Source organism: Dendropsophus ebraccatus, chromosome 2 (genome assembly GCF_027789765.1).
Source record: "Dendropsophus ebraccatus isolate aDenEbr1 chromosome 2, aDenEbr1.pat, whole genome shotgun sequence".
NCBI lineage: Eukaryota > Metazoa > Chordata > Amphibia > Anura > Hylidae > Dendropsophus > Dendropsophus ebraccatus.
In genome coordinates, this window is record NC_091455.1 from 24798203 (window position 1) to 24825439 (window position 27237).

General features: G+C 40.3%; 1 protein-coding gene across 6 annotated transcripts in view; it reads left to right on the forward strand.

Moving 5' to 3' along the window:
* TRPS1 (transcriptional repressor GATA binding 1) overlaps nt 1-27237 on the forward strand; it is a 267310-nt gene that overhangs the window by 104303 nt on the left and 135770 nt on the right. For 5 of the 6 annotated variants that reach the window (XM_069957171.1, XM_069957174.1, XM_069957173.1 and 2 more), the window contains one exon: nt 20718-21832. In XM_069957171.1, coding sequence (XP_069813272.1) covers nt 20718-21832 — 1115 coding nt within the window. The remainder of the gene's footprint in view (nt 1-20717; nt 21833-27237) is intronic. The other variant, XM_069957176.1, reaches the window with a different exon arrangement.

Genomic DNA, 27237 nt, shown 5'->3' on the forward strand with positions numbered 1-27237 from the left:
TACAACTGTACAAAATGTTGCCTTCATGTTTTTTTTTAACTTTTTTTTAGAAATTCCCAAAAAGTCATCTTAAAAAAAAAAAAAAAAAAAAAGTTTGCACTTCAAAGCCATAGTCCTTCTTTCTTTTTTTTTACTGTAGTAAACAAACTAGTTGCGACAAAAGTACATGGAGAAAAAGTTCACTCCAGACATCCTGCTCTTTTCACATAGATGGGAGGTGATTTAGAACTTGACCTGCATGTGTGTGGCATTATTTGAGAGAAACAGGGGAACATACCAGAGTCTACATGACGGCTCACTGATAACAGCCAGATGTAGAGGATACATAAAGGGGCCATTCACTGGTGGTATACAAAAATAAAAAGGCCTTATTGTAAAAGAAAAACACGCTCCTAACTAGAACCCACGTAAGGTAAAATAAAAAAAAAATAAAAAAAAAGTGTGTGGTAGTTAAACGGGTCAAGGTTAACCTTGTACATGAACAAGAGTAAACAGACGTCTTGATAAGCGAGTCCCAAGGCGTTCTCCAGGATCTGTCTCCAGTCACACACTACTTTTTTTTTTTTTTGTACGCTTTGTTATTAATAGTAAAGTTTATGTTTCGATAGAATGGATTGGACACTTTTCCTATGCAGCGCTTTCAGAAATAAAACAGATGTGTGAGCTATCTCTGTTTGAACTAATCGAACTAGAAATAAAACAGCTGATGCTAGACTATGCTGGCTGCCAAAGTTAGCATAGAGAGAGCATAAAGTGAAAAGAAAAAAAAAAAAAAAATGGACAGCGAAGAGATCACAGACAAAAAAGACCTAGCAGGCAGCAGAGAGATTATCTAGTCTAGATCTGCCTTTTCCCAGACTAGGAACATTTTCCAAAGTTAATATAAGTAATGAGAATATTCTGCTCTCGAGAAAATCTTTTACGCAACGTAAAAAAATTAAAAAAATAACAGGAAAAAAAAGTTGCAAGGGAAGATGTCTCAGGCAAAAAGATGATACCTTTTAGATCTTACTCTTAGACACAAGATATGAATACTCTATATTTCAAAAACTTTGTTTTTGTAAAGCATTTTCAAACATATTTTTTGTTGCTGTTTTTATGTATATTTTTCCTATTACTCTCAGGTGCTCAGGCGTTAGGTGAGTTCTTAGTCACACTACAATGTTTTTGCCTTTGTGGTGTTTTGTTGCATTTTGGAGTTTGTACCTTTTTGTCTTTAATTTTCAAAGCTTTTTTTGTCCTTCCTTCTTTTTTTTTTAAAAAAAAATAATTAAAAATAAAAACAAAACGCGAAAAAAAATAAAAAAAATACACCTTAAACAAACATAAAAGGTAAATAAAATGCAAGAGTGTGGGAAGAAGGTATAAAAGCAAAGTTTATGGTTTGCAAGTAGTGTTTTTGTTTTGTTTTTTTATACCTGTGTGGGTGGTTATTCATTTGGACTTTATTTTTTTCTTTTATTTCCTCTTTTTTTTATTTTTGGTGATATGAAAGAAAAGGGCCAAATTTTTTTTTTAAAAAAGTGCATTGTTTAAAACAAACATAATGACGGCGGGGGGCCTGCGTATTTGACAAAATAAACCCCCAAGAAATAGACATGTCCTGTGTATTCTGCTTAACTTTTATGAAAGAGTTACTTCATATGGTTCATGCCTTGAACTGCTTGTTAAGAGAAATGTACGCTTGGAGATATATATATATTCCTGTAAGAAATGTTCCTCTTGTCACAGATGTAGGCAGCAGATGTTCTTGTAGAATGTGTGAAGAAAAATGTGCATTGAGTCATCCACATGCAGCTATACTAGTACGCTCAATCTATACCGGATATTAGTACAAATTTGTTATTCCTTCATAGTATAAATGATGTGTTTCATGTCTCACTTTGCAGTGCCATTTATTAGTATGTGTTCTTTTCTTTTTTTATATATATATACTCCCTGCTGTTTCATTGAAGATTTTAGCAGATAACTCCTGGTTTTCGAAAGATCGATCTATCTATCTATCTATCTATCTATCTATCTATCTATCTATCTATCTATCCTATCTATCTCCTATCTATCTATCTATCTATCTATCTCTCTATCTCCTATCTATCTATCTATCTATCTATCTATCTATCTATCTATCTATCTATCTCTCTATCTATCTATCTATCTATCTATCTATCTATCTATCTATCTATCTATCTATCTCCTATCTATCTATCTATCTATCTATCTATCTCCTATCTATCTATCTATCTCCTATCTATCTATCTATCTATCTATCTCCTATCTATCTATCTATCTATCTATCTATCTATCTTCCACAACGGAGTGCACTCTGTGAGGGTTGAATTCGGGTGCCAGCGGCTGGAGACCGAATCCATGACTCCCTACTACCAAGCAATCCGCAGAACAACCTTCTTGTGAAAAAACTTCCAAGTGTTTTATTCCATGTCAAGCAGAAAATACATGCAACGTTTCAGTCTCATCGCAAGATCTTTTTTAAGCATCAAGATCTCGTGATGAGACTGAAACGTTGCATGTATTTTCTGCTTGACATGGAATAAAACACTTGGAAGTTTTTTCACAAGAAGGTTGTTCTGCGGATTGCTTGGTCGGTCTATCTATCTATCTATCTATCTATCTATCTATCTCCTATCTACCTCCTATCTATCTATCTATCTATCTATCTATCTATCTATCTATCTATCTATCTATCTAATCAAAGAATTCCGCAGCACAACCGTATGGTGAAAAAATCCAAAATTGTGTTTATTCCATTTCAGTAGAAAATTCCATGCAACGTTTCTGTCTCTTCTCGAGACCTTTCTCAAGCATGCTTGAGAAAGGTCTCGAGAAGAGACAGAAACGTTGCATGGAATTTTCTACTGAAATGGAATAAACACAATTTTGGATTTTTTCACCATACGGTTGTGCTGCGGAATTCTTTGATTATTTACGGGGAGACGTGGATTCGGTCTCCAGCTGCTGGCACCCTTGCACCGGTTTGAATAGAGTGCACTTCATACTGGACGTTTATCTATCTATCTATCTATCTATCTCCTATCTACCTCCTATCTATCTATCTATCTCTCTATCTCCTATCTATCTATCTATCTATCTATCTATCTATCTATCTATCTATCTATCTCCTATCTATCTATCTATCTATCTCCTATCTATCTCCTATCTATCTATCTATCTCCTATCTATCTATCTATCTATCTATCTATCTATCTATCTATCTATCTCTCTATCTCCTATCTATCTATCTATCTATCTATCTATCTATCTATCTATCTCCTATCTATCTATCTCTCTATCTCTCTATCTATCTATCTATCTATCTATCTATCTATCTATCTATCTATCTCCTATCTATCTATCTATCTATCTATCTATCTATCTCTCTATCTCCTATCTATCTATCTATCTATCTATCTATCTATCTATCTATCTATCTATCTCCTATCTATCTATCTATCTATCTATCTATCTATCTATCTATTTTTTTCAGTCTTATTGATATGCAGTGTGACCAATGATTAGAATGTTTTACAGATGGAACTGAATGGAATTGTCAGGGGACGGGATAGTTTTTCACTACACTTGTGAATTTTAGATATATCAGTTTTTATGGGCGATCTCCACTGCTAGAAAGAACTATGGTGGCATTCTGCTTCCATATATAAACCGATCTGCAGAGGTCGATTGAGTGTTGGTGTTTTTATTTTATTATATTTACAGAACACCATTTGTGATTCTTCTATGAGGCTTTAGACCAAAACAAATATTAATTTTACCTGCTTATCTGCTCACGAGATGATCCTGGTATTATCTTTTATAATTGTAAGAGATTCTCATTTAACCAGGTTTTCTTGTGGACTAGAACAGAAGTATTAAATGTTAAAAAAAATATACTCTGTGTTGTGTGTGTGTGTGTGTGTGTGGTGGGGGGGGCTGAATTGTTATGTTTTCCTACTGTCAACAATGGTATCCTGTGTTATCTGCCTCCAGCTGTATAATAGAGGACGAAACAATTATCGTCCGTAGTTGTTTGGTGTAATAGGACATGTTGCAAGAGCACAGTCATGTCATCAAAGGACTGCTGCATGCCATTCCGTGTAATAGAAGCAGCAATGATCTAAGGATCTTAGCCCCTCCTGCTGTTCCCTGCGGCCCCTCCCACTGCTCCCTGTTCACAGTCTGTGCTTGTTATAGCACAGGCAGCGAGCGGAGAATAAGGGGGAAGCGAGCCCCATTCTTGACAGGTCAGTGCTTGCTTCCCCTTCATATTGTGTCATGTAATATGGTCTTTAGTCTTCAGTATGATGATAATGAGGAGGTGACCGCTGCCTCTGACCCCAGTGTACACAGCACAAGAAGAAAAATTATCTCGACAAAGTCGGCATCAGCCTGTTGTCTAAGCCTTGTGGCCATTCTAAAAAAAGCAATAATTTAGGGTATTTTCTCCCCCTTTTTTTTTTTTTTTGCAACATGAAAAAACCTGCATAGTTCATGTCGGCTGATCGCTGTCTTCTATTACAGAAGACGATTATCGGAAGTAACGGCCATCGGCCGATAATCCTCTCGTGTAATACGGCCTTTGGTCTCCGCTGCGGTGGCGCTGTAGGGAAATGAAAACCTTACTGCCAGGTTTTACAACAAATTGAAGCTGGTTCAAGGTGGGAGGGGGGGGATGGGGCTTCCTAGCTTTTTTTTCCATAAAATAATTCTGTGCGCAAATTTGTTCCATGTGTTTTCTCCACCCATAGGAATATGAAGTATAAATTTCATGAACATTCTCTCATATGTGAAACCATCCTTCGTAATTCTATTACCGTAAATGGATGGATACTAAGATTTAGATATCATTTAGTTTTAGTCTATACTTCCGGAGGCGGACTAAGAACATACTTGACCCTTTAGGCTTCGTTCCCACTGAGCAAAACTAGCGGAATTCCGCTGCGGACATGTTCATTCTTCAGCGCGGACAAAGCAGGATCTCGCGCCTCCCATAGAATTCCGCTAGTTTTGCTCAGTGGGAACAAAGCCTGAGGTATTACTTATGTCATCATTGTATTTGGGCAAGTGTAGCAGTAAAGATTACAATTTATCTGTTTTAAAGCGAGGTCCACCTCAGAGAAGTCGGATTGCATGGGTCCATTATTGGTTAAATGAGGCCGATATCTCCCCATGTGATAGGACTGACGATCAGCTGACAAGTGATCAAGCGCTCAATCGTTGGCTTATCGGCCCTATTCTGACATGCTCACAAATGATCAACCATCAGGTGCATATCCCTCTGTATAATAGGGGATGTGTGGCCGACAGATGATTAAAACAAATGTTTACAGGGCTTTCTCAACTCTCCTCCGGCAGTTTCTGTTGGGGGAGAGAGCACTTAAGCCACTATTACACAGGGTGATGTGGAGAACAAGTGAGCGCCAACCTGTCGGGACAGCGTCCACCCGCTGCCGGCGTTATTACACGCACCAACAGTGAGCAAGGCGGATCGGGTAAGAGCTATGGGGGGGGGGGGGGGGTCCGCCCAGGTGATTTTCAGATCGTCCGGGCGGCCAATAGGAGAAATTGTCGATCTGCTGTTACCGCTCCTATTACACGTAGCTACGGCAGCAAATCGTTAACAGGTTGATTGTTGACGTTTAAGCCAACAGTCTGGTTGTCTTATATTACACAAAGAGATTATCCGCCGTGGCGGTCGATATCAGGCGAATATGGCCGATAATCACTTCATGTAATAGGGCCTTTAGACAAGTTGAATTTCAACCCCCCTGATCCTTTTGTTCTGGGAGAGACAAGCCACTGCCAGAGGAGTTTGGCAAGACGAACATTCACATGAATAGTGGGATCGGGTGTCATAGAAAAATAGGGATCAATAGTAAGAAATGGTATCCTCTCCTTATTCGTAGATACCCTAGTAATGTTATATATTATCCGTTCAGATAGGAGAGATGGGAATTGAAATTACATGGAGTGATAAATTTGTTCTCAAATGATCTTCCTTCTTGAGATCAGGATTATGGGCACGGTTTTATTAGTCAGACGTCAATAAATAGCATCAACCTCAGCTGCTCCATTCACCATGAATGAGGCCTAAATTTATGATTTATTGCCGCTCTTATCACCAGCTCTGGTATTATTTGTAGACTCCTGTAGTTAAATGGGCTTGTAACCTGCTGCGTTTCACAGCGCTCCCCTCCCCATCTATTTTTATTCTTCTTATTTTTTTAGCATTAAGATTAATTTTTTGGGGAAGATAATTAAAGGTAATTAAAACTAATTTTCTCATTTACCTGAAATGCACATTGGAGTATTTTATTCTGTACATATCAAGCTGTTACATTGGTTGCAATTTATTATATTTACTCATTGTTACATTTTTTACTTGAAGGTGTTTATTAAGACTATATTAAAGGGGTTCTCCGGCGTCTGGTCTTGTTTTAATATACTACTGCTACTGGTGCATATAAAACAATAAACATCCTATACCTACCTCTTTGTGCTCCCCCGGTGTCCTTTTCTGGTTTTGTTGGTGTCCCCTGCTGACTACAGAGACTCCACTTCCAAGAGGTACTTGTCTCGGGAGTGACAGTCAGCTTAGCCAATCACTGTGGGGCTGTCCCCATCTCAGTCAGTGATTGGCTGAGCAGGCTCTGCAGTCAACTGCGGACACAGAAGAGGACACAGAAGAGGACACCAAGGGAGCCCAGGGAGGTAAGCATAGGATGGTTATTGTTTTATACTTGATACCAAGTATATTTTATTTTCTTTCCCAGTTTTCATCCCAATAGACGACCCCCTTTTAATTCCCTTTGACTGCACTGCAGATGTCTGAGGCTTCCAGGTCTATAAACATTTTGCTATGCATGCTTTATTAGTGTTTTTATGCTTTTTTTTGCTACAAAATATTTGTTATATTCAAGTTACATGGTAAAATACTATGAACAGCGCACACTTCTATTTTGGTAGGTCTTCTATGCATAACATTTCTGCCGCCATCTTTTCTGTAGACTTCTCTGTAGGACATGAACAAAAGAAACATGCAATAAATAAAAAAAAATGGTGCAAAAATAAGTAAAAAAAAAAAAGCACTGAAAGTGCCACCTTTATAGTCCAGGTGGGTCCATATTACAGACCTGTAGACATTCAGTGTACACTTGTAGTACAGCATGTAGTATAGTATGCATTATTTGAATGATATATAGGCCAATAGAGTTCTTTGAGCACCATATACATTTCATATGGGTCCAAAGTACACCCGTGTGTGTGACACCTTACAAAATATTGTGGTACAGAATGTAATACATGTTCGTAAAAAAATATTAGTTTAGGTGGTTCATATCACGTTTGGCTAAAATGATATCCCATCACATTTTATGTCTCCTCAAATCTTCATCGGACTTCAACCATCTCTACCAAATTCCATATAGCAGTTTTTTTTTCTAGTTTACTTTTATACCGTTAAACTTACTAAAAATACACAAAAAGGGTATTCACAATTTTCACAGTAGTTTTACATTGGGCGCCCAGAGGACACCATAAAATGACCACTATAAAATGAGTCTATAAATTCTAAGTCGACTCATAAGAAAGTTGAAGTTTTTAATCATTAGAATTACTCATGGTGTACAACTTGGGCTGGTTTTCTTAGAAAATCAAATGAAATGCGACCTTGAAGGTTATTTTAAGCAAGTGTTTATGCGGCGAGCTGGACATGACTTTTAAGGACAAAGAGAAATGTGGAATATAACCAATGTGGTGAAGAATACCAGGATTATCATGTCCTCTTCTAGTTAGATTTAAGCTGATATATTAGTAAGATTTTTTTTTCTCTTGAATGTTTTGGTTGTGGTAGGTGGTGCTAGTGGTGGTGGTGGTGGAGTTTACATGATTTTGTTTTGTTGCCCTTTAAAGAACATCTTTCCCTTGGAAGGTCCATTTGGCCCATACTTTGAGAAATAGACACTTTCCCTTGCAAATAGGGATGGTCCGAACCTGCCGAGGTTCGGGTTAGTACGAACCCGGACTCTCTGCAATGATTCCCGCTGTCTTAAACCTCCGTGGAGAGGGTGGATAAAGCGGGAAGACCGCCTGGAAAACTGGGATACAGCCTATGGCTGTGGCTGTATCCCGGTTTTCCAGGCGGTCCTCCCGCTGTATCCACCCTCTGCCTGGAGGTTTATGACAGCGGGAATCATTGCCGAGAGTCCGGGTTCGTACGAATCCGAACCTCGGCAGGTTCGGACCATCCCTACTTGCAAACCATTGGGCGACTTTCCAGACTCTGATAACTTTTAACCATTAAATGGCATTACTTGCAATGACATCACAATTGCTAGGTAAGGTAAGGTTAGGTGAGGAAAGTATTTGTGTGTGTTTGTGTGTGTAATGAGTCAGAATGTGAAATTATTACATTATTGTGCAATTGGCATGAAACGCCTCGGCACTGCTTCTTCCTGAGTTCATACTCCATTTCCTGCAGCATCTTAACTGTGTCTACACGGTTATAACACTGCAACCAGGCCAAAACAGCTGAGTAATATTATAGGGAAGTAGACTGTGTTGTGTTGAGAAAAGTTGGCAAGCCAAAAAAAATTCTGTTGAAACTTTGAATGGAATTGTTATAGGACAAAACACATACGATCTGTGTGGATTGTTGATTTAGTGTAGACCTCTAATAATGAAATCATCCTTTTATTTAAACTGCCACCTTAAAGGGGTACTCCGGGCTGGGGTCATTTTATTGTTCGGCCAGGGAGGGGGTGGATATAGAAGGCGCCGGGCAATTACCTCCCCGGTTCAAGCGCCGGGTCCCGGATCACGCCGCCCCATTCTCCTGTCCGGCTGCCGCTTCCAGGTCTGAGCTGCGGCTCGAGACGTGACGTCTCAAGGCAGCTCAGCCATTTAGCGGTCATAGGGAAGTCCCGCCTCGACTGCTAAATGGCTGAGCTGCCTTGAGACGTCATGTCTCAAGCGGCAGCTCAGACCAGAAAGCGGCAGCCGGACGGGAGAACATCACCACAACCTGGAGTACCTCTTTAAAAAACCTTTGACTTGTCATGGAGGCATGTCAAAAGTTTTGATCGGTGCGGATCTGAGTGTTCAGACTGATCGTAAGAATGAGTCGGGAGAAGACCGTGCTGAGTGCAGTCCTCTCCTTGCTCTGTGTCACATGGATCACCGATCCCGGCTCTGTGTAATGTGATCACTGAGTCCTCTCCCCGCTGGTTTTCACGATCCGTACAGGTCTAAACACTTATGGTGCGTTTACACAGGCAGATTTATCTGACCAATGTTGGAAGCCAAAGTCAGGAATGGACTTGGAAAGACAGTGAATCTAAGTCTTTCCTTTATGACCTGCACCCTGTTTATAATCTGTTCCTGGCTTTGGCTTCAAAAATCTGTCAGATAAATCTATCTGTGTAAACACACCATTAAGGTCTGTTTACACAGAAAGATTATCTGACAGATTATCTGCCAAAGATTTGAAGCCAAAGCCAGGAATGGATTTGAAAGAGGAGAAATCTCAGGCTTTCCTTTATGACCTGATCTCTGTTTATAGTCTGTTTCTGGTTTTGGCTTCAAATCTTTGGCAGATTATCTGTCAGATAATCTTTCTGTGTAAATGGACCCTTATGCTACGTTTACACGAAACAATTATCCGGCGAATTTTCGCGATAACGATCGAAATCGAACGATAATCGTACGTGTAAACGCGGCGAACGATCGAAAAATCGTTCATTTTGATCTTTTAACATGTTCATAAATCGTCGATCGCAAAAAATTCGCCGATCGTTCCGTGTAAACAGTCGTTGCGCGATAGTCCGGCCGCCGGACACCCCCAGCACCGCCCAGCCCCCCGCTCGCACCCGGTCCCCCGCTCATCCGCAGCCCCCTGCGCCGGCTTGATCGCCACCCCCGCCGCTCTGATCGACACCCCTGCCTCCCCAATCGCAACCCCCGCCGCCGCTCTGATCGCCACCCCCATCTACTGCCGCTCAGATCGCCACCCCCATCTGTTGCCGCACCGATCGCCACCCGCTGCCGCTCCGATCGCCCCCACCGCCGCCGCTCCGATCGCCCCCACCGCCGCGGCCAAGAACATACATCCCACCAGCAGGTCTTCGGACATCCCCGCCTCCCCTCTTCAGCGCACTGATTGGCTGAAGAGATGAGCCGGGAATTTCAAACGGCTCCTCTTCAGCCAATCAGTGCTCCTCTTCAGCACGGGGGGGGGGGGGGGTGGTGGCTATCGGAGCGGCGGCGGGGGTGGCTATCGGGGCGGCGCAGGGGGCTGCGGTTGAGCGGGGGGGGCGGGGGGCGAGCGGGCCAGGCTGCGGGCGTACGATCGCAAAACGATTTTTCCGTACGCTATATCGTACCGTCTAAACGCTGATCGTTAAAAAAAAATAATCGGTACTTCAAAATCGTTAATCGTACGATCTGGCCAATAATCGCCTCGTGTAAACTTAGCATTATAGTGCGTTTACACAGACAGATTTATCTGACAGATCTTTGAAGCCCAAACCAGGAACAGACTATAAACAGGGATCATGTCATAAAGGAAAGACTGGGATCTATCCTCTTTACAAATCCATTCCTGGCTTTGGCTTATTACATATCTGCCTGAATTTGTGCTGATTTTGCAGATACTCCCTCCGTTTAATAGGGCCCCATTCTGTTATCTATATACTGGTCACCGGTCGTTGTATTGTCAGGTACTTGACAGTATAAACCATTATGGTAAATAATTGGAGGAAAAGTGACAGATTTTTGTTGCCTTTAGGAAACAGAATACAGAAGTCTTTCCTTATCATTGCTTATAGCTTGACATTTACCGAGATAAATAGCTTTCAACAGGGAAAAAAATATTTTGCAATACTTTGTTATGAGATGTTTATACTACTTGTGTATGTTTCTATGTGTGATCACTCATTGGTTGTGATGGGAATTGGGATGATTTTGGGAAAATTAGTTCTCAATTAAATTTATGGATAGGAAAGGGGGGACATATCGGTTTCTACTTGTCCTCTAACAGAATGGCTGCTCTTCTCAGGATCTATAAACTTGTTTTTTTCAGCCTTGTATAGCCTTATAGTATAGATTGTATTTACCTCTATGTTTCCACCTCTAGTTATAAAGATGGATAGGTAGATGCTTGAAAGATTAAAGGGGTGCTCTGGCACTTGAAATGATCAGAAAACAGCTACTAAGGGTTTAGGACTAACCTTTGACTAGTGGAATTGGGTGATGTTTTGGCATTCCTGGGAGGCAAGGCTTAAAGGGGTTCTCCACGATTTAAAAAGATCTTTTTCTTCCTAAAAACAGCTCCACATCTGTCCTCAGGTTGTGTGTGGCATTACATGTCAGCTCCATTCACTCCATTGGAACTAAACTGCAATACCACACAAAAACTGAGGATAGGGGTAGTGCTTTTTTTTTTTTTTTTTTAAGAAAGCAGCAATGTTTTTCTAATCCATGATAACCATTATTTAAATATCTAGGGATGATGCCTTTAAAATAATAGTAAGTATAAAGTAAGGTCATGTGGTAGAACTTAGGGCCATTTTGTGGTCTCATGTATATGTACCTCACAGGCAACTGACTCATTCCCACTATGATGAGATATGTATCACAAATTTTACGCGGCTATTGATAACAGAGTGTATCCGTCCTCTGCTGGTGTGAACTGTGCAGAAATCTGACAACGAGTAGTTTGCAAAGCTTAAAAACTTTTCATTTACTTTTTTCTGTATTGTGTTATAAATACTCAAAAAGACTCACAGATGTATTCTTCCTTCCCTTTTGTCTTTTCACCTTTGGGGTGCCTTCACATACACACCGGATCTGCAGTGGATTTCACGCTGCAAATTCACAGCGAAATCCGCTGCGGATCCAATGCCAGCTCATCCCTATGAGAATGCATACTCGCATTGAGATTGTTATCCCACTGCGAATATGTAAGTTAACCCCCTGCCGGCCGGAGCATACATCACCTGCTCCCCGCTCCGGCTTCCTTCGGGGGTTCCCGGCGTCTGCTCGTCCCGCTCAACCAATTAGTTTGCTCCCCCGCCACAGCCACTGATTGGCTGAGCAGGACGTCCAGCCAAGAACCCCTGAAGCAAACCGGAGCGGGCTAGAGCCAGACGGCGGGGGGTTAACTTACAAACTTGCAGCGGTATGTCAATCCCACTGTGAGTATGTATTTGCGTAGGGATGATCTGGCACTGGATCCACGGTGGATTTTGCAGCGAATTTGTAGCATTAAATCCGCTGAGGATCCGGTTTATGTGAAAGCAACCTTAACCGGAATTGGGAAAAGCATAATGCTCTGTTGGGAGATGTTTATGTTGTCATTCATTGGTTGTGATCTGAATTGCAGTGTTAATAATTTTAATATTTTGTTACAATTAGAGATGAGAGAACCTGCCGAAAGATTGAGTTTGCACGAACCAGAAATATTGGCATTAAAATCTCGCTGTGTCCAGGTTTTCCAGGCAGTCCTCAGGCTGCTTCCACCTTCTCCAGACAGCAGAATTCAAATGCCGATCTTTCGGGTACGTGCAAACTTGAACTTTCAGCTGGTTCGCTCGTCTCTAGTTACAGTAACTGTCAGGGAGTCCTGGGGTCCGGGAAGATGGCAGTCCCTTTTCTCAACCGGCAACCCCTGTCCCTGTCTACTTGCCCCCCTGGGCTAAACCCCAGGGCAGCAACTGGGTGACAGTCCCTAGTCTAACTAGGGATACAAAGCGGTAGACAGAATACACAGACAGGTATACAATAACAGGTCAGACAGTCCGAGTTGGCAACAGGGGGTAACGTCAAAATCCAAATCGGTAAGCAAAGGGTTAACAGAGTCCAATCCAAGGTCGAGCACAAGAGGTAACGTAGTACAGAGGGATGAGACAAGGCCAAGTCCAAGTGTCAAATAATGAACAGTATAATGGATACACTGGTGTAGCTGGAGACCAAACATACACTGGCAACTTCTGATAGAAATGGCCAGACTAAATACTGCCAGAACTCCCGCCCCAGCCCCTGATAGGAGCAAAGCGTCTGACAGCAGTGATACAGACCAATAGCAGCCAGGGAGCCCTTCCAGTGCTCTGAATGGAGCAAGCCTCAGGAGCAATGCAACGCCTGAAGGCTTAACCCCACAAGCACCAGAAATGTAAGAATGGACATAGCTGCATAGCCAATAACCACACAACGTCTTTTTTGGCTGTTTGATGGCCATTCTATGGGATAAATAATGCTCGTTATTTTAAATCAAAGGACATTATTTAGCAGCCCAAATAATGTCCCAAAATTCATCTTGTCAGTTGGCCAAAAAAAGATGTTGTGTGGTCATGGCTTACTTGAACCCCTGCTGTATATTGGTACGTTTTATAGTTTTATTTGCAGGTTGTCCACTTGGCTGAGGATCAAAAATCTAAGAAAAAAAAATTGGATTGACATTTATTAGGGGTCTGGCACCTGTTTTTAGGTGAATATGTGTATGTTGTCTTAACTTCTATATATGAACCGGTATTTACCAGGCAAATATTTTTTAGATTTGCGATAAATTTATCATTTGCAATTTTAAAAAAAGTCAGACTGGTGCCGCCTTGCGTCTCGTCAGTACCAGGTGAATATATTTGTGAATTTTTTTTTTTTTTAATATTCTGCAAATATTCTATTCACAAATTTATGAATAGTTTGTTAAATTGGTTCTATCCGGCCGGGTAAAAAACAGATGAGTACTTTAAAACAAACAAAAAATTGCATGTTCTAGACTCGATAGTAAATATCTCCCTCTGTGATGATTCTCAATGATCAGCTGAGTAAACTGAGCATTCATGTAGGGACATGCAGATCTGCCTTATATTCTGGTAGAAACAAGAGTTTGCTCAGATTTCTTTTAATTTATGGCTGAATAACAATGTCATTTTCTCATCTTATAGACTGCACTGGTGGCCAAATGACTGCACAGCGCTGCATATTCCTGCAGCCAAAAAAAAAAAAACTGAATAGACATGGCCGCCAGCCAACTCCTAGTGTGTGAAGAGTAGTGAATGAAGGGGAGGGGGTGCTGGAAATGCTTACTGTACTTTCATACTGAACTGACATACATTAGCTGAAACCTTCACGTCTCTTGTTCTTTAGAATTTTCATTGTAAATTCTATTTCTTATATTAGGGTATATGCCCACAGAGTAATTCTTGAGGAAAACTTGTCCCCGTATGCTCCCGCTTCCATCTCTGCCGTCTCCGTAGACTCCATTCTATGGTCGGACGGATTCCGCTGTCCGCCCAAAGAATTGACATGTCATTTGTTTGGGTGGACGACGGAATCCGCCCGAGCATATAATGGAGTCTATGGAGCCGGCAGAACTTGAAGTGGGAGTGCGGGGGAGCAAGCAGACAGAGTTTTCCCACTCCGCGTGCAGTTGTGTTTTTTTTTTATAACAATAGTCTTCAAAGTGAAGCCTATTTATAAACCATATGGACCATATTGGGACATCTACATGGTATACCTAGATATTAACTTTATAGGACGTCCCATTCTATATCCATGGGCATTAATATGGAGCCCCACTCCCAGGACATAGTAGGAGTAAACTTTTACACCAACAAAAAAGTTACAGGTATTAGACCCCCGCTATAGTCAAGAGTAGTATGCCTGTAAGGTGTAGATTTCCAAGGAAATTGTTTACTGAAAATATTTACTCAAAGTTTTTCAACTTTTTATTTACACACAAATATTGAAATGTTACTAAAAGGTGTACTTTCCCTTTAAATGCAGTGCATAGTATGATCTGAGCAATGTCCCCTTTAAGTGTGTGGTAGGTGGTACCATACTACCAAGCATTGTGTCTAATGCAGGTTGGGAAGGGCAATGTACCGTGGGTGTGAAAACCGAAGATCGACCAGAATGTGACATCATTTCTGAGGTGTGGAATACGTGTTTCTTGGATCACGAAAGAGCATTTTCTCTGACGTTCTCATTGCAGGCCTTTCAATCTCCCTGTAACATCACTAGACAGGTGTGGCTCACTCCTGGGAAGGGCAGTCCTGCCTGCTATGGCAACCTTTATATTAACAACAGGCCTTGGAATCCCTTTTTTTTTTTTCTTCTCGTTGCTGTCATTGCTGCCTCTAAATCACGAGAATAATTAAACTATTTATCGTCTTACTGTTTTTTAAGGTGGGGATAAAGCCTTGGCGTCTTTCTGCTGTAATGTCTATGCATTTTCCTTATTTATTTTTTTTTCTCTAGTTGGAAGCGGCTATTGTGGGAACGTTTCTGTCGTCTAAGCCTCTGGATATGGAAAAGTTATAAAATATTTTATGGGATGTACTGTATGTGTCTGCTGACTTATCCAATAGAGCGTATGGTCTAGGAATTGGCATTTCGTATAAGAAAATATTAAAGTTATTATATAGTTTTGACTTGGTTAGATTTTCCATTTGATGTGTTAATTATTTGTAAGCGGGGATCATCCTAGACAGTGGCCTATGGATGGATGACATCAAATGGACTCGGGGGAACATGACTGGCTCATTATGCGTATTATATTTCCTGGTTTTGGTGCTGATATTGCTTGAAGTGTCATTTGTTTCAGAGATTCTTCCTTTTGAAGGAGACTCTCTGGCTAATACGAAAATGTTTTAATTTTTTTTCTGAGTAGAGATGATAAAATGATAGCTACATTTACCATTGACCTTAGGCTGGGTTCACACTGCGTTCTTGCAATCGGTTTTTTTTCATCTGTTTTTTGCAAAAAACTGATGCATTTGTGTGCATCCGTTTTGATCCGTTTTTCCATTGACTTCCATTGTAAAAAAAACGGATCAAAACTGATCCGTTTTTTTGACGGACACAAAAACGTAGCTGACACTATTTTTGTGTCCGTTAAAAAAACTAATACGTTTTGATCCGTTTTTTTTACAATGGAAGTCAATGGAAAAACAGATCAAAACGGATGCACACAAATGCATCAGTTTTTTTCATCAGTTTTTCATCTGTTTTTTTGTAAAAAAAAACGGATAAAAAAAAACTGATTGCAAAAACGCAGTGTGAACCCAGCCTTATTGAGAATTTATCTGTGCAGAATGAGGGAAATGGAGAAAATGTTGCATTCACCAAGATTTTAAAAGATTCATTGTTACGTCATTCATCTGCTCCATCCAAAAGAACTGAACAAAAATGGAGCAGGTGAATCCGCTGCATGATGTACACAGATGAATCCGGATCGATCTTATTGGCTTCATAAACCAGTAAAAAAAATTGTAATGTTGCAATGTTTTTTTTTTTGTTTTTTTTTGGACAGATTTTAACATAGCCCTAGGCTGGGATCACACTGTGTTTTTGCAGTCCCCTTTTTTTTTTTTTTTTCATCCGTTTTAAGCAAAAATGGATGAAAACCTGATTTATGTGCATCCATTTTGATCATTTTTCCCGTTGACTTTAATAAGAAAAAATAAAAAAGATAAAAAAAAAATCTGATCAAAATGCACCCTTTTTTTAGCATACCCAAAAAATGTGGTTGACGATGTTTTTGTGTACGCTAAAGAAATCGGATGTGTTTTGATCCTTTTTTAGAATGGAAGTCAATGGAAAAATAAATCAGAACGGATGCACACAAATACATCCTTTTTTTTTTTTTTTTTTTGCATAAAACAGGTGAAAAATACCAACTGCAAAAACACAATGGGAACCCAGCCTTGGCTGGTATGCAACAGCGCTGGCAGTGGCTTTTTTCCCAAAAAATAAAAATGTCTGGCAGTTGAAAGCCAACATATCTAATCCTTACACACACATTAGACATTCAGCCAGTCCCACCAAGGTCAAAGGGTACATCTGACTTTACACACACACACGTCTTAAGTCTACATTCACCAACAGGGCCTCTTCAGTTGGGTAAAGAAGTATCAGCTCACTGAATGATGGCAATCCTCAGTGTCACGGATCCACACCTGGCTGGTGTGCACTAGAGCATCCAAAAGAGACCAGTGATCCAGCACATTCCGAGAAAAAATGCCTTTATTTTCCAATTGTAGGTAGTAACAAGTAAAACACCATAGTGCAGGGACCCCACAGATATCAGACGCATTTCGAGCGCATGCGCACTCTTGGTCACTGAGGTAATGTGACATCACGTCACTATACATGTCGATTCCGTGGTCAGTAGCATTAAATGCTCTTGAATTTCATCTTCACAAATATGGCCAATATACTAATGAACTTAATGGATTTGTTGTAGAAGTTACATCTTTTTTGTTGAGTCATAATTTCTTTATGTTTGACCGGAAATGTTATCTCCAGCGAAGCGGTGTTTCACTCCGGCTGGTATCCTTAGCGGCACTGTAAAAAACTGACATGTCAGTTTTCTGGGGCCGCTATTCATTGAATAGCGGCCTTAGAAACCCCTGTCAGTGCACACTGTGGAGCGAGCGGCTACGGCCGCCTGCTCCAATGTGTGCAGTGGAGAGTTCTGATGCGGGTGCGCATTGATGCGCCAGCATCAGAACTTTACGGCGCTGAAGATCATCCGGACGTTACTGCGGTACCGACCTGGATGATCTTTTCAGAGACCGGCCTTACCGTGACCCGAACGGGTCACGGAATGGCCGGTCTCTTCCAGTGTGTGCACATAGCCTATGGCTGTATTCTTTTTTTCCAGGACTTCCAACTTCTGCAGCCATGGGGAATCAAACAAGGTTCGGATAACATTGCAGAACCTAAACATTTTGACAGGTTTGCTCAACACTTCTCTTGATGTCTAATTTTCCAAGTCCATTCTGGTCATGTATGAAGACGGGCATATTGACGGAATGGTGCACCTGTAGTTTTACCATGAACACGTCAGATCTCATCTGGCAATGTTCTCCTCCCAGTTTTGAAGAAGAGAAGTAGTTAAGAATAAGAGAAGTTCTATGAGTCAGGACCTTTAGTTTTTGAATTAGCACAAAAAGCCATTTTTGATACACTTATATTACCGTAATTATGTTACCACACGATCCTTTTGAAAAGCACTTGCGAACGATGAATGTACCTTTGGTACAGTCAAACCATCTGAGCCTTCGTTTTATTGCACACTTTACAGAGTGTTTAGGTTTAGTTTGCCGAGAAATGGAGAGGTAACAATCTTTTGCAAGTACAGATTGTGCTTTTGATCTGTGTAACATGTGAATTGCTCTTTTCATCATCTTTCAGTTTGAGTGATTGTCACTACGGCAGTCAAAAACTTCACAAGGGCATTGTCACCTGAATCACAGGCAAATGGGATTATGAATGCCACCTTCCCCGAATAAGTGTATTGATGTAATAATTGGGTGCCACCATCTTCGGAAATAAAGAGTATAATTTGCCAAGCGGATGAATTTTATGAGATGTTATGTCGGCTCTGTCCTGTTCCTGATATATTTTTGAAGCATTGGACACGTGAACTGAGGATTGTCTGAAGTATGACAGTCAGGTGGAGAAAGGAGTGTTAAATAAGGGTTATCCAGGGTATAATAAATCACTTTTAGAAGGAAGTCGTGAGATACCTGGCCTGCTTCTTTCAAGCAAAGTTTACATGAATGTGACAGCTAAATGAGACACGGACAGCCACAAGCTTCAGACTATCTTAATTAAAGTGTTGGTAACTTTACAAGACTTGTAAGAATCCAAACATACAAGACTCGGTGGTAATATAAAATCATATGCCGTCTACATATATTTAATAAGCCATGATTAATTGTTACAATTTGGTTTATGCTATCCGAGCAAGAACAGTATATGGGCCCCCTTGCTCTCCAATTTTTTTTAACAATCCATGAGCAACTGCAATAAAATTCTGACGTGTCATTTCTTACGTGCAATCTCTCTTCTAGACATTAGAAACCTACCGTACTTTTACACACTTGCCAACAGCCCCGTTTCTGTCACAACAGTCCCACAAACTGGATTTGTTCAAGATGGTTTACAAATCAAATATTTGGGTATGGGCACACTGAGTAATTTTGACGGAAACTTCGTCGCAGAACTTTCAGCTCGCGCCTGCTCGCTGACTACAGCGGGCGCCCATGTCTCCACCCGTGTCATAGACTCCATTCTATGTACGGGTGGATTCCGCCCTCCGTCCAAAGAATGAACTTGATCATTCTTTGGACGGATAAAAGAATCCGCCCGTGGATAGAATGGAGTCTATGACACGGGCGGAGACGCGCCCGCTGTGGTCCACGAGCGGGCGGGAGCTGAGAATTCCGCAACGGAGTTTCTGTCAAAATTACTCAGTGTGCCCATACCCTTAGAGGCATTACAATCTCAAGATGTTATCCCCTATCCAAAAGGGAGAGTTGACAATAACAAGTTGATCGGAGGCTTGATCGCTGGGACCAACACTAATCCCAAGAACAGGGCAAAAGTTGACCCTGGAATGAATGATGCAGCCAGCACTACATTGATTTTCTATAGAGCTACCAAACATTTCAGCTCTGGATCGGTGGGGGCCCAGCAGTCAGACCTCAACCCATGAGCTTGTTATCCCCTAGCCACCAAGAGAGCAACATCTTTAGATGGAAATACCCCAGTAAAGAATAGTCACCTGCCTTCTGGTCCTTGCCAGTCAGTGCTTCCTCACATCTCAACACATAGGAAATGTGGGTCACCGCTGTGGCTACTGATTGGTTTTGTCGGCAGTTCCTGTATGTCAAACATAGAGCAAGAAGTGCTGATCAGCAGGCACCCGACACCATTTCCATTTCACCCCTAACTGCCCCCAGTACCTTACAGATGCATTGAAATATGTACAGGTATATATTTGTATGTCTCAGCTGATGCTACATCTATCGTGTCTCACGTTCTGGGTAAGTTATGGATGTACGGTCACGGAAGAGGAGATGCTACCACTCGCAGTCTCGATGTTTGCACCCTCTAGCAAGGTTTGATTGATTACCTTGAAAGCAGAGATTTAGCTGGGCCTCTTATGATGATACCTGCACTTAAAGATGTCTATCAAGCCTGGCTGGGGTGCGGTGTGGTCATGGTGACGGCATGTGGCTTCATCTCCTCCGCGACTGCATACACCTATTTTAACAGGTTTCCTTTACATAATGGGATTTTGTCAATTTAAGTCTTGGAAAATATACTGTTAGGGTGGCCATGATCCTTTGTGTTACTGTAAAGGTGCATATAGGATGCCCATCCCTGAGGTGTATATACTGTACAAGTGATTTAATTTGCTTTTCCTGCAGATTGTCCTTACGTAGTTAGTATGGTTCAACCAAGTTTAACCAAGGAGGGGGTGGGTGAAGGGAAGGGGGATGGATGATGGGTAGGTCCTTCATTTGTTGTATACCCTTTCCAAGATCATAGGAGTATAGACCTTGCTATGGAGCAGGCCGTTGCAATATCCAGCCCTTTAACAGCCTTCTTTCATGTATATATGTCTGCCCTCCTGCCTCATATCTACGTTACTCATCTTCTGCAACATGGTCCAGAAATTACAATGATATTCATCTGTCAATATTCCTTAGGGAGCCTCATTTTACATAGATATATACAAAGCTAGATATATACAAAGCTAGCTGACCTTTCAATGAGTTTTTAGAGTAGAGTACTTTTATACTCCATGGAAGTGTGAACCTGGAACTGTGTTGCAAGCCATAATGCTTTAAGCCAACATATGTTTTTTTATATCCTTGTATTGATCCTTGACCGAATCTTCTCTTCTTCCGCAGGTGACATTTGGTGGGACCTTCATCGGCATTGGGCGCAAAACTCCAGACTGCCAAGGAAATACGAAGTACTTCCGCTGCAAGTTCTGCAACTTCACGTACATGGGCAACTCGTCAACGGAGCTGGAGCAGCACTTTCTAAAGGCGCACCCTAACAAAATGAAAGTGTCCTCTGATTCTGGTAAACCATCAGAGAAAAGCACCAATAAATCCAGCCCTATTCCACGTTCTTGTGAGCCTGGAGATTTGGGAAAGTGGCAAGACAAAACCACTATTAAAGCAGCAGATGATATGCCAGTTGGATATTCAATGCCAATTAAGCCGGTAGATTCCTCCAGGCAGAATGGTGCAGATGACACCAACTACTACTGGTGCAAGTTCTGTAGTTTCAGCTGTGAATCCTCCAGCAGTGTCAAACTTTTAGAACATCACAGCAAACAGCATGGGGGAGGGATGTCAGAAAGTCCTAATTCTGATCCTATTGAAAAGGCCTACAGGGGAACAGTTATTAATCAAAATAAAATTGCCAAAAATACTGATGAACAGCTTACAGCAAAACTAGAGAAAGGATTGGCTAAAAAGAAAGACCTCTCCATTAAACCAACTGAGGATTTAATAGTTACGAGCTACAATTGTCAGTTCTGTGACTTTAGGTACTCTAAAAGCCATAGCCCAGAAGTAATCTTGGTTGGGCCTCTCCTGCGCCATTACCAACAGCACCACAATATTCACAAGTGCACTATTAAGCATTGCCCTTTTTGTCCCAGAGGCCTCTGCAGCCCTGAAAAGCACCATGGAGAAATTTCTTACCCGTTTGCTTGCAAAAAAAGTAATTGTTCTCACTGTGCTCTCTTGCTGTTGCACTTGACTGCTGGGGTAACAGGTAGCCCTCGAGTTAAACATCAGTGTGATCAATGCCCATTCTCCTCTCCTGATGTAGATGTGCTCCTGCTTCATTATGAGAATGCTCATGAAGGCCAGGCATCTGAGGTCAAGCAGGAACTGAATCACCAGCAAGCGACTGATGGGCAGATGACCGTCAAGGAAAGCAAAGAACACTCATGTACCAAATGTGACTTTATCACCGTGAGTGAAGAAGACCTTTCGAGACACTACAGGTAGGAACAAAGCTTTATATTTTTTTTTCTCTTTTCTCCTTTTTATCCAAAAACACCTACTAGATAGAATATGCACATAGAGAAGGAAGCCATGGCTCTGTAAAGTGTGTAGCTGTGGTGAAGGTACAACTTTCCTGCCCCCAGAGGAGCTAAATGGGCGCCATCATTAAAAAAAAGTTTTGATCAGTAAGAGAGACATATCAAAAGTTGTGATAGGTCAGGGTCTGAGGGCTCAAACCATGATCGATCAGGAGAACAAGCGGGGAGAAGTATGAACTTGTTCACATTATCTAGACAGACTTCCAATGCATGTCTAGGTCTCAGATATAGGGTAGGGAGAACACTCAGACCCTGACCGATAAACACTTTTGCTATATCAGAGACATTTCAAAAGTTTTTATTTTTTTTATGACCGGTACCCCTTAAGTTAAAAAAAAAATATATTATTAATTAATAGCAATGCCAAAATGCTGCAGCCAGCTTGTTTGAGGCAAGAAGGTCACTGTAATAAAAAAATATGATGAGTCAATGACAAAACAACAACATTAACCTAAGCTGCAGTAGGATCATATACGAATGATCAAAAATGTAGTCTCTCGAAGAACTTCTTAATTTCTTAAAAACAAAAAAACAATCCCAAAATATAGAAGAAGTCCATGTGGTCCATTCAATCCATGCTAACAAAGACACAGCAAACTACTAAGTAGTAGTGCTGAGCAGACTTTTCTAAACCTGAACACATGGCATTTGATTCCCTGTTTTTTGAGAAGTTGGATGCCACCCTAGGACTTCCAGAAAAACATGGCTGTATGCATGTTTTCCAGGCCTCCCTCCCATTACTAACTAGGTTGTTGGAAAGTCTAACAAACAATTATGATATCTATGGAGCTCTTTGATCTTGGTTTACAACTACACATTGTTTCTAGCTATCTAAAAAAAAAAAAAGGCCCTTGTCTTATTCTTCTCCTTTGGAAGCTGTTGCTCTTATCATTTTTACTGCATCTTGTTCCGACCCTCCTTTGCTATCTCTCCCGTCCTTGCTCTTTCCTTCTTTTGGTTTCCATGTTACACAATCCTTCAGCCCTGGGGGCTTTAAAATATTTGACCTTAGCATGGGTATCCAAAATTCACATGGTGGTCTTCTTCAGTCCATTGAACTTGAACACTTGTCTGGCCAAAATTGCATGTACTTGAAGGAGCTTGGTGAAATGATTGTCAAGCGAGTGATACTGGAAACAACAAAGATCCATTATGTTTAAAAAAAAATATATGTATATTTTTTTTCTTTTTTTATATTTTAAAAAGGCCAATACAGAAACCAGAAGCTATTTTGTGCCATTTCTCAAGACATAACCATTTCTCTAGAAGGCGTATCTGTCTTTTCATCGAGAAATGATTAACTTGAAATATTATTTTCTTTTAAGACGGATTGTTAATTCTTATTTTATCTGTTGATATAATCTGAAGAAAAGCCGTCTGCTGTGCTCGTACAGAGATCGCACATTTGCATGTGGTTTGCTGTACGCTGCACATTTTGTGTTTTCTTTTATACCTGTACAAAATTATTTCATGAAGGAAATGCCAGCTCTTATGCCTCTTTGATCAGTGTACTAATTCTAAAAAAAAATATATATATATATATATAAAAATAAATGCAAGCCTCGGTGATTTTCATTTTGAGGTTTTTTTTTTGTTTTTTTTTTTGCATGGGGAAATTTTTTTAACCATACACTAAAATAACCTTAAATATGGAGAAACTACAAGTTATAGAGTTAAAAATCACAATTAATAATTAATTCTATTATTCTATACATAAATTATAACTCCTGTATGGGAAACACAGGAAATAATGGATTGGAGCAAATGGTTTCTGGCATATTTAGAACTGATATCCTACGACTAGCTTGTCATATACATAAATTATTTCCTGGTAATCTGGAAATTTTAGAATCTTGAAGTAAGCAATAACTCTACTTGATGTATGTGCAACATCTGGACCTTAATTACTTTGGTAAAAAGGTCTACCGCTCTGTAAATGGATGTACGTATAGCCTCCTTTTTGTTCTAAGTTGCTGACAACAAACTCTTACTTCATTTATTTCCCCTCTTAAACTACTATAATACAGGCCTATACTGTACCTCCAGGTTTATTTCTAGAGGAGAATATGATGCATTCTGAAGGTGGTATACAGCACAGGCACCAGTTCCACATAGTATCTACATATACCACCATGCAGAGTCCAAAGGCCTGTCACTGGCCTGTGCAAAAGCCCTATGACTAAGTTAGGGCCCTATTACACCCCCGACCTCCCAATACCACAGGGGGGCTGCGGGAAGAGCTGCTTGGACGATCAAAAGATCGGCAGCCTAGTACATGGAGTGATGGGCAGCAGACCGTCACTATCCTTATTTTAATTCAACATGCTGAATGACAACAATCAGCCGACATCGTTAATGTCGTCTCACCATTGTCTTTCAGCATGAGCTATTTCACCAAATGATTATCGGCCGGTAATCGGACAAATACGGCCCATAATTGTTTTGTGTAATAGGGCCTTAAACCGTTCACGTATTGTTTGAACCCTTGAACCGTTTTCAGGTGACCAATTAAAGGGGTACTCCAGGGATATAAATTAGGTATGTTTTAATTTTTTTATGTTTTCAAGCACACATACAACCTGCTTAGGCTGGGTTCACACTACATTTTTGCAATCCGTTTTTGCAAAAAACAGATAAAAACGGATGGAAAAAACAGATGCATGTCTGTGCATCCAAGTTGATTCGTCTTTCTGTGGAAGTCCATAATAAAAAAAAAAAAAGATCAATTTTTTTTTTTAACGGACACAAAAATGAAGTTGACTACGTTTTTGTGTACTGAACCGTTTTGATCCTTTTTCGTATGGAATTCAATGGAAAAACGGATGCACACACATGCATCCGTTTTTCATCCGGAACAAAAACTGATTGGAAAAATGTTGTGTAAACCCATGGAAAAGGCAAGAATCTGCACCTGACATACACTCTGGATTTAAGTTTAATAAATGTCCTTCCGGAATTAGAAATATCACATGGTATTTAGAGGGTTCTAGTACAGATTTTTACATTAGGGTCCCAAACCCTTTAGCTACATTTTCAATGTATTTTTAACAGGTTGTATGTAAATATGTGCACAAAACAGTATATCTACTATTGGAAAGGTTCACCTCTAAAACTACAAACCCCTGATATAAATCCTGGAATCCACACACTTAGTAAACCCCTTTATTTCATAGAAAATTATTATTATTATAATTATTATTAGCTAAACTTTATGGCTTCATGAAATATTCCTCACACAGATGAGGTTAAATAGTTTCAAATTAATGGCAGAAATTAAATGAAATTAATGAATGTGTTGGAAAATATTGTGAAATCTCCTTAGAAATTGCATTTCTATAATACATTCCTATAAAAGTAAAAAAAAAAAAAAAAATGTATATATATATATATATATATATATATATTTATGTTTTTGATATATATATATATATATATATATATATAATATATAAATCAAAAAAATAAAAGTCCCTACCGACCTTACCAAGCAGAGAACTTGATTCATTGATAGAATACATTGCCCCATAAGAGAATTTCAGTTGAAAAAGGGAAGGATTATAAACCTCCTCCAAGATGGAAATCCAAGATGTTGGTTGTTCTCAGTCAGCTGGCCATAAAATTAATGCAAGTATATATAAAATGGGAACATTATGAAATAAGAACATATTAATTAACTAAAAAGAAAATAAAAACTCTATCTATCTATCTATCTATCTATCGATCTATCTATCTATCAGTGGATGGAAACTGGATTCAACGTTTTGTGAAAGCCAGCACTAACTACCAAATTGAAGAAAACAGGGCCTGAAGAGAAGAATTATGGAGTGTGGAGGATTGGATGAAAGTGATATACACAGCTGAATTGTCAATATGCATTGGCCGAAGATATGATGTCTTATATCTGGCAGTCTAATGAAACATATAAAGATGGTGGTGAAGAAAACAATTTCCCATCATTTAAGATTTAGGACTGCATATTTTAAGGCTATGTTCCCACACAGTATATTTGCTTAGTATTTTGCAACCAAAACCAGGAGCAAATTGAAAACAAAGAAAGGCTATGTTTACGCTCTGTAAAAATTGAGTGGATGGCTGCTATTTAATGGCAAATAATTACTGTTATTTTAAAACAGCAGATGTTATTTGCCATCAAATGGTGGCCATCCACTCAGTTTCTACAGTGCATGAACATAGCCTTTCTGTATTTTCAATCCACCCCTGGTTTTGATTGCAAAATACTGAGCAAAAATTCTGTGTGTGAACATAGCCTAAAACTGTTACAGGCCTGACATCCCCATGAAGAGTAAATTCCTGGTAAGACATAGGAATTAAATAGTTTGGTGAGAGTTAATTCATTATCAGGCTCATTAGGCACCTTACAACAGAGCATTGAAGAGTTTCTCCAGGAAAGACGTCTCAACTCAACAAAATCTCTTGCAAACAGTCCAGATCGAAATAAGACTAAAACGCATAGTGGAAATGTAAAAAAAAAAAAAAAGCCCCGCAAATGTAGAAAGATTAAGATACGGACATGGAGAAGGAGCTGTTGCACCTCACACCTATGGCTGACACTAATGCCTCTGGGCTACATTTAAAAACCAACACCAGGATGTTGGTATATAATTTGATCAAACCATATTGCCTCATGTACCACGTGCAGGTCCCCTGGTTCACACGAGTCCCTACACTAACTCCACACTGTGACAGTCAGCGACTGCTAACCCTGCAAAGTGAGCGCAAGCAGGGAAGGGAGGCCATAGAATGGCCCTGAAACCCCAATGTCACAGGACCAAACCCCAAGGGCCCCCCCAAAACCCAGCAGGCTCCAGTGTCTGAGAACGTGGCCACCAAGCAACACAAGTGTGAACAAGGTCTAACTACTCACCATTGCTCCTGCAGGTAGAATGAGAAGAATAGGAGGTACTTGCCATGTGTGCACAGGTGCTTCCTGCTGATGGGATCACATGGGTCTTACAAGGAGGAGTGCTAGCACTCAGAAAAGAGAGAAAATAAAATACAGATAGGGAGAGAGGGAGGATTCATTTTTGTGGCCCCATACATACCTTGATCCATGCCACACATATCACCTGTTCCGAATAAATGGATCCATGCTGATGCGGACAGCTACGGATAAACATCTCTTGTGCTGTCCATAGCTGTGGGCCTGTCCTTAATAATTCCATAATTTTTTCAAAAATATTAGTTCCACATTTTTTCAGTTGATCCTGAACCCACCCCCCCTCTTCTTCTTCTTTTTTTTTTTTTTTTTTTTGAGAGGTGTTTCATGAAACATAGTTTTTTTTTTT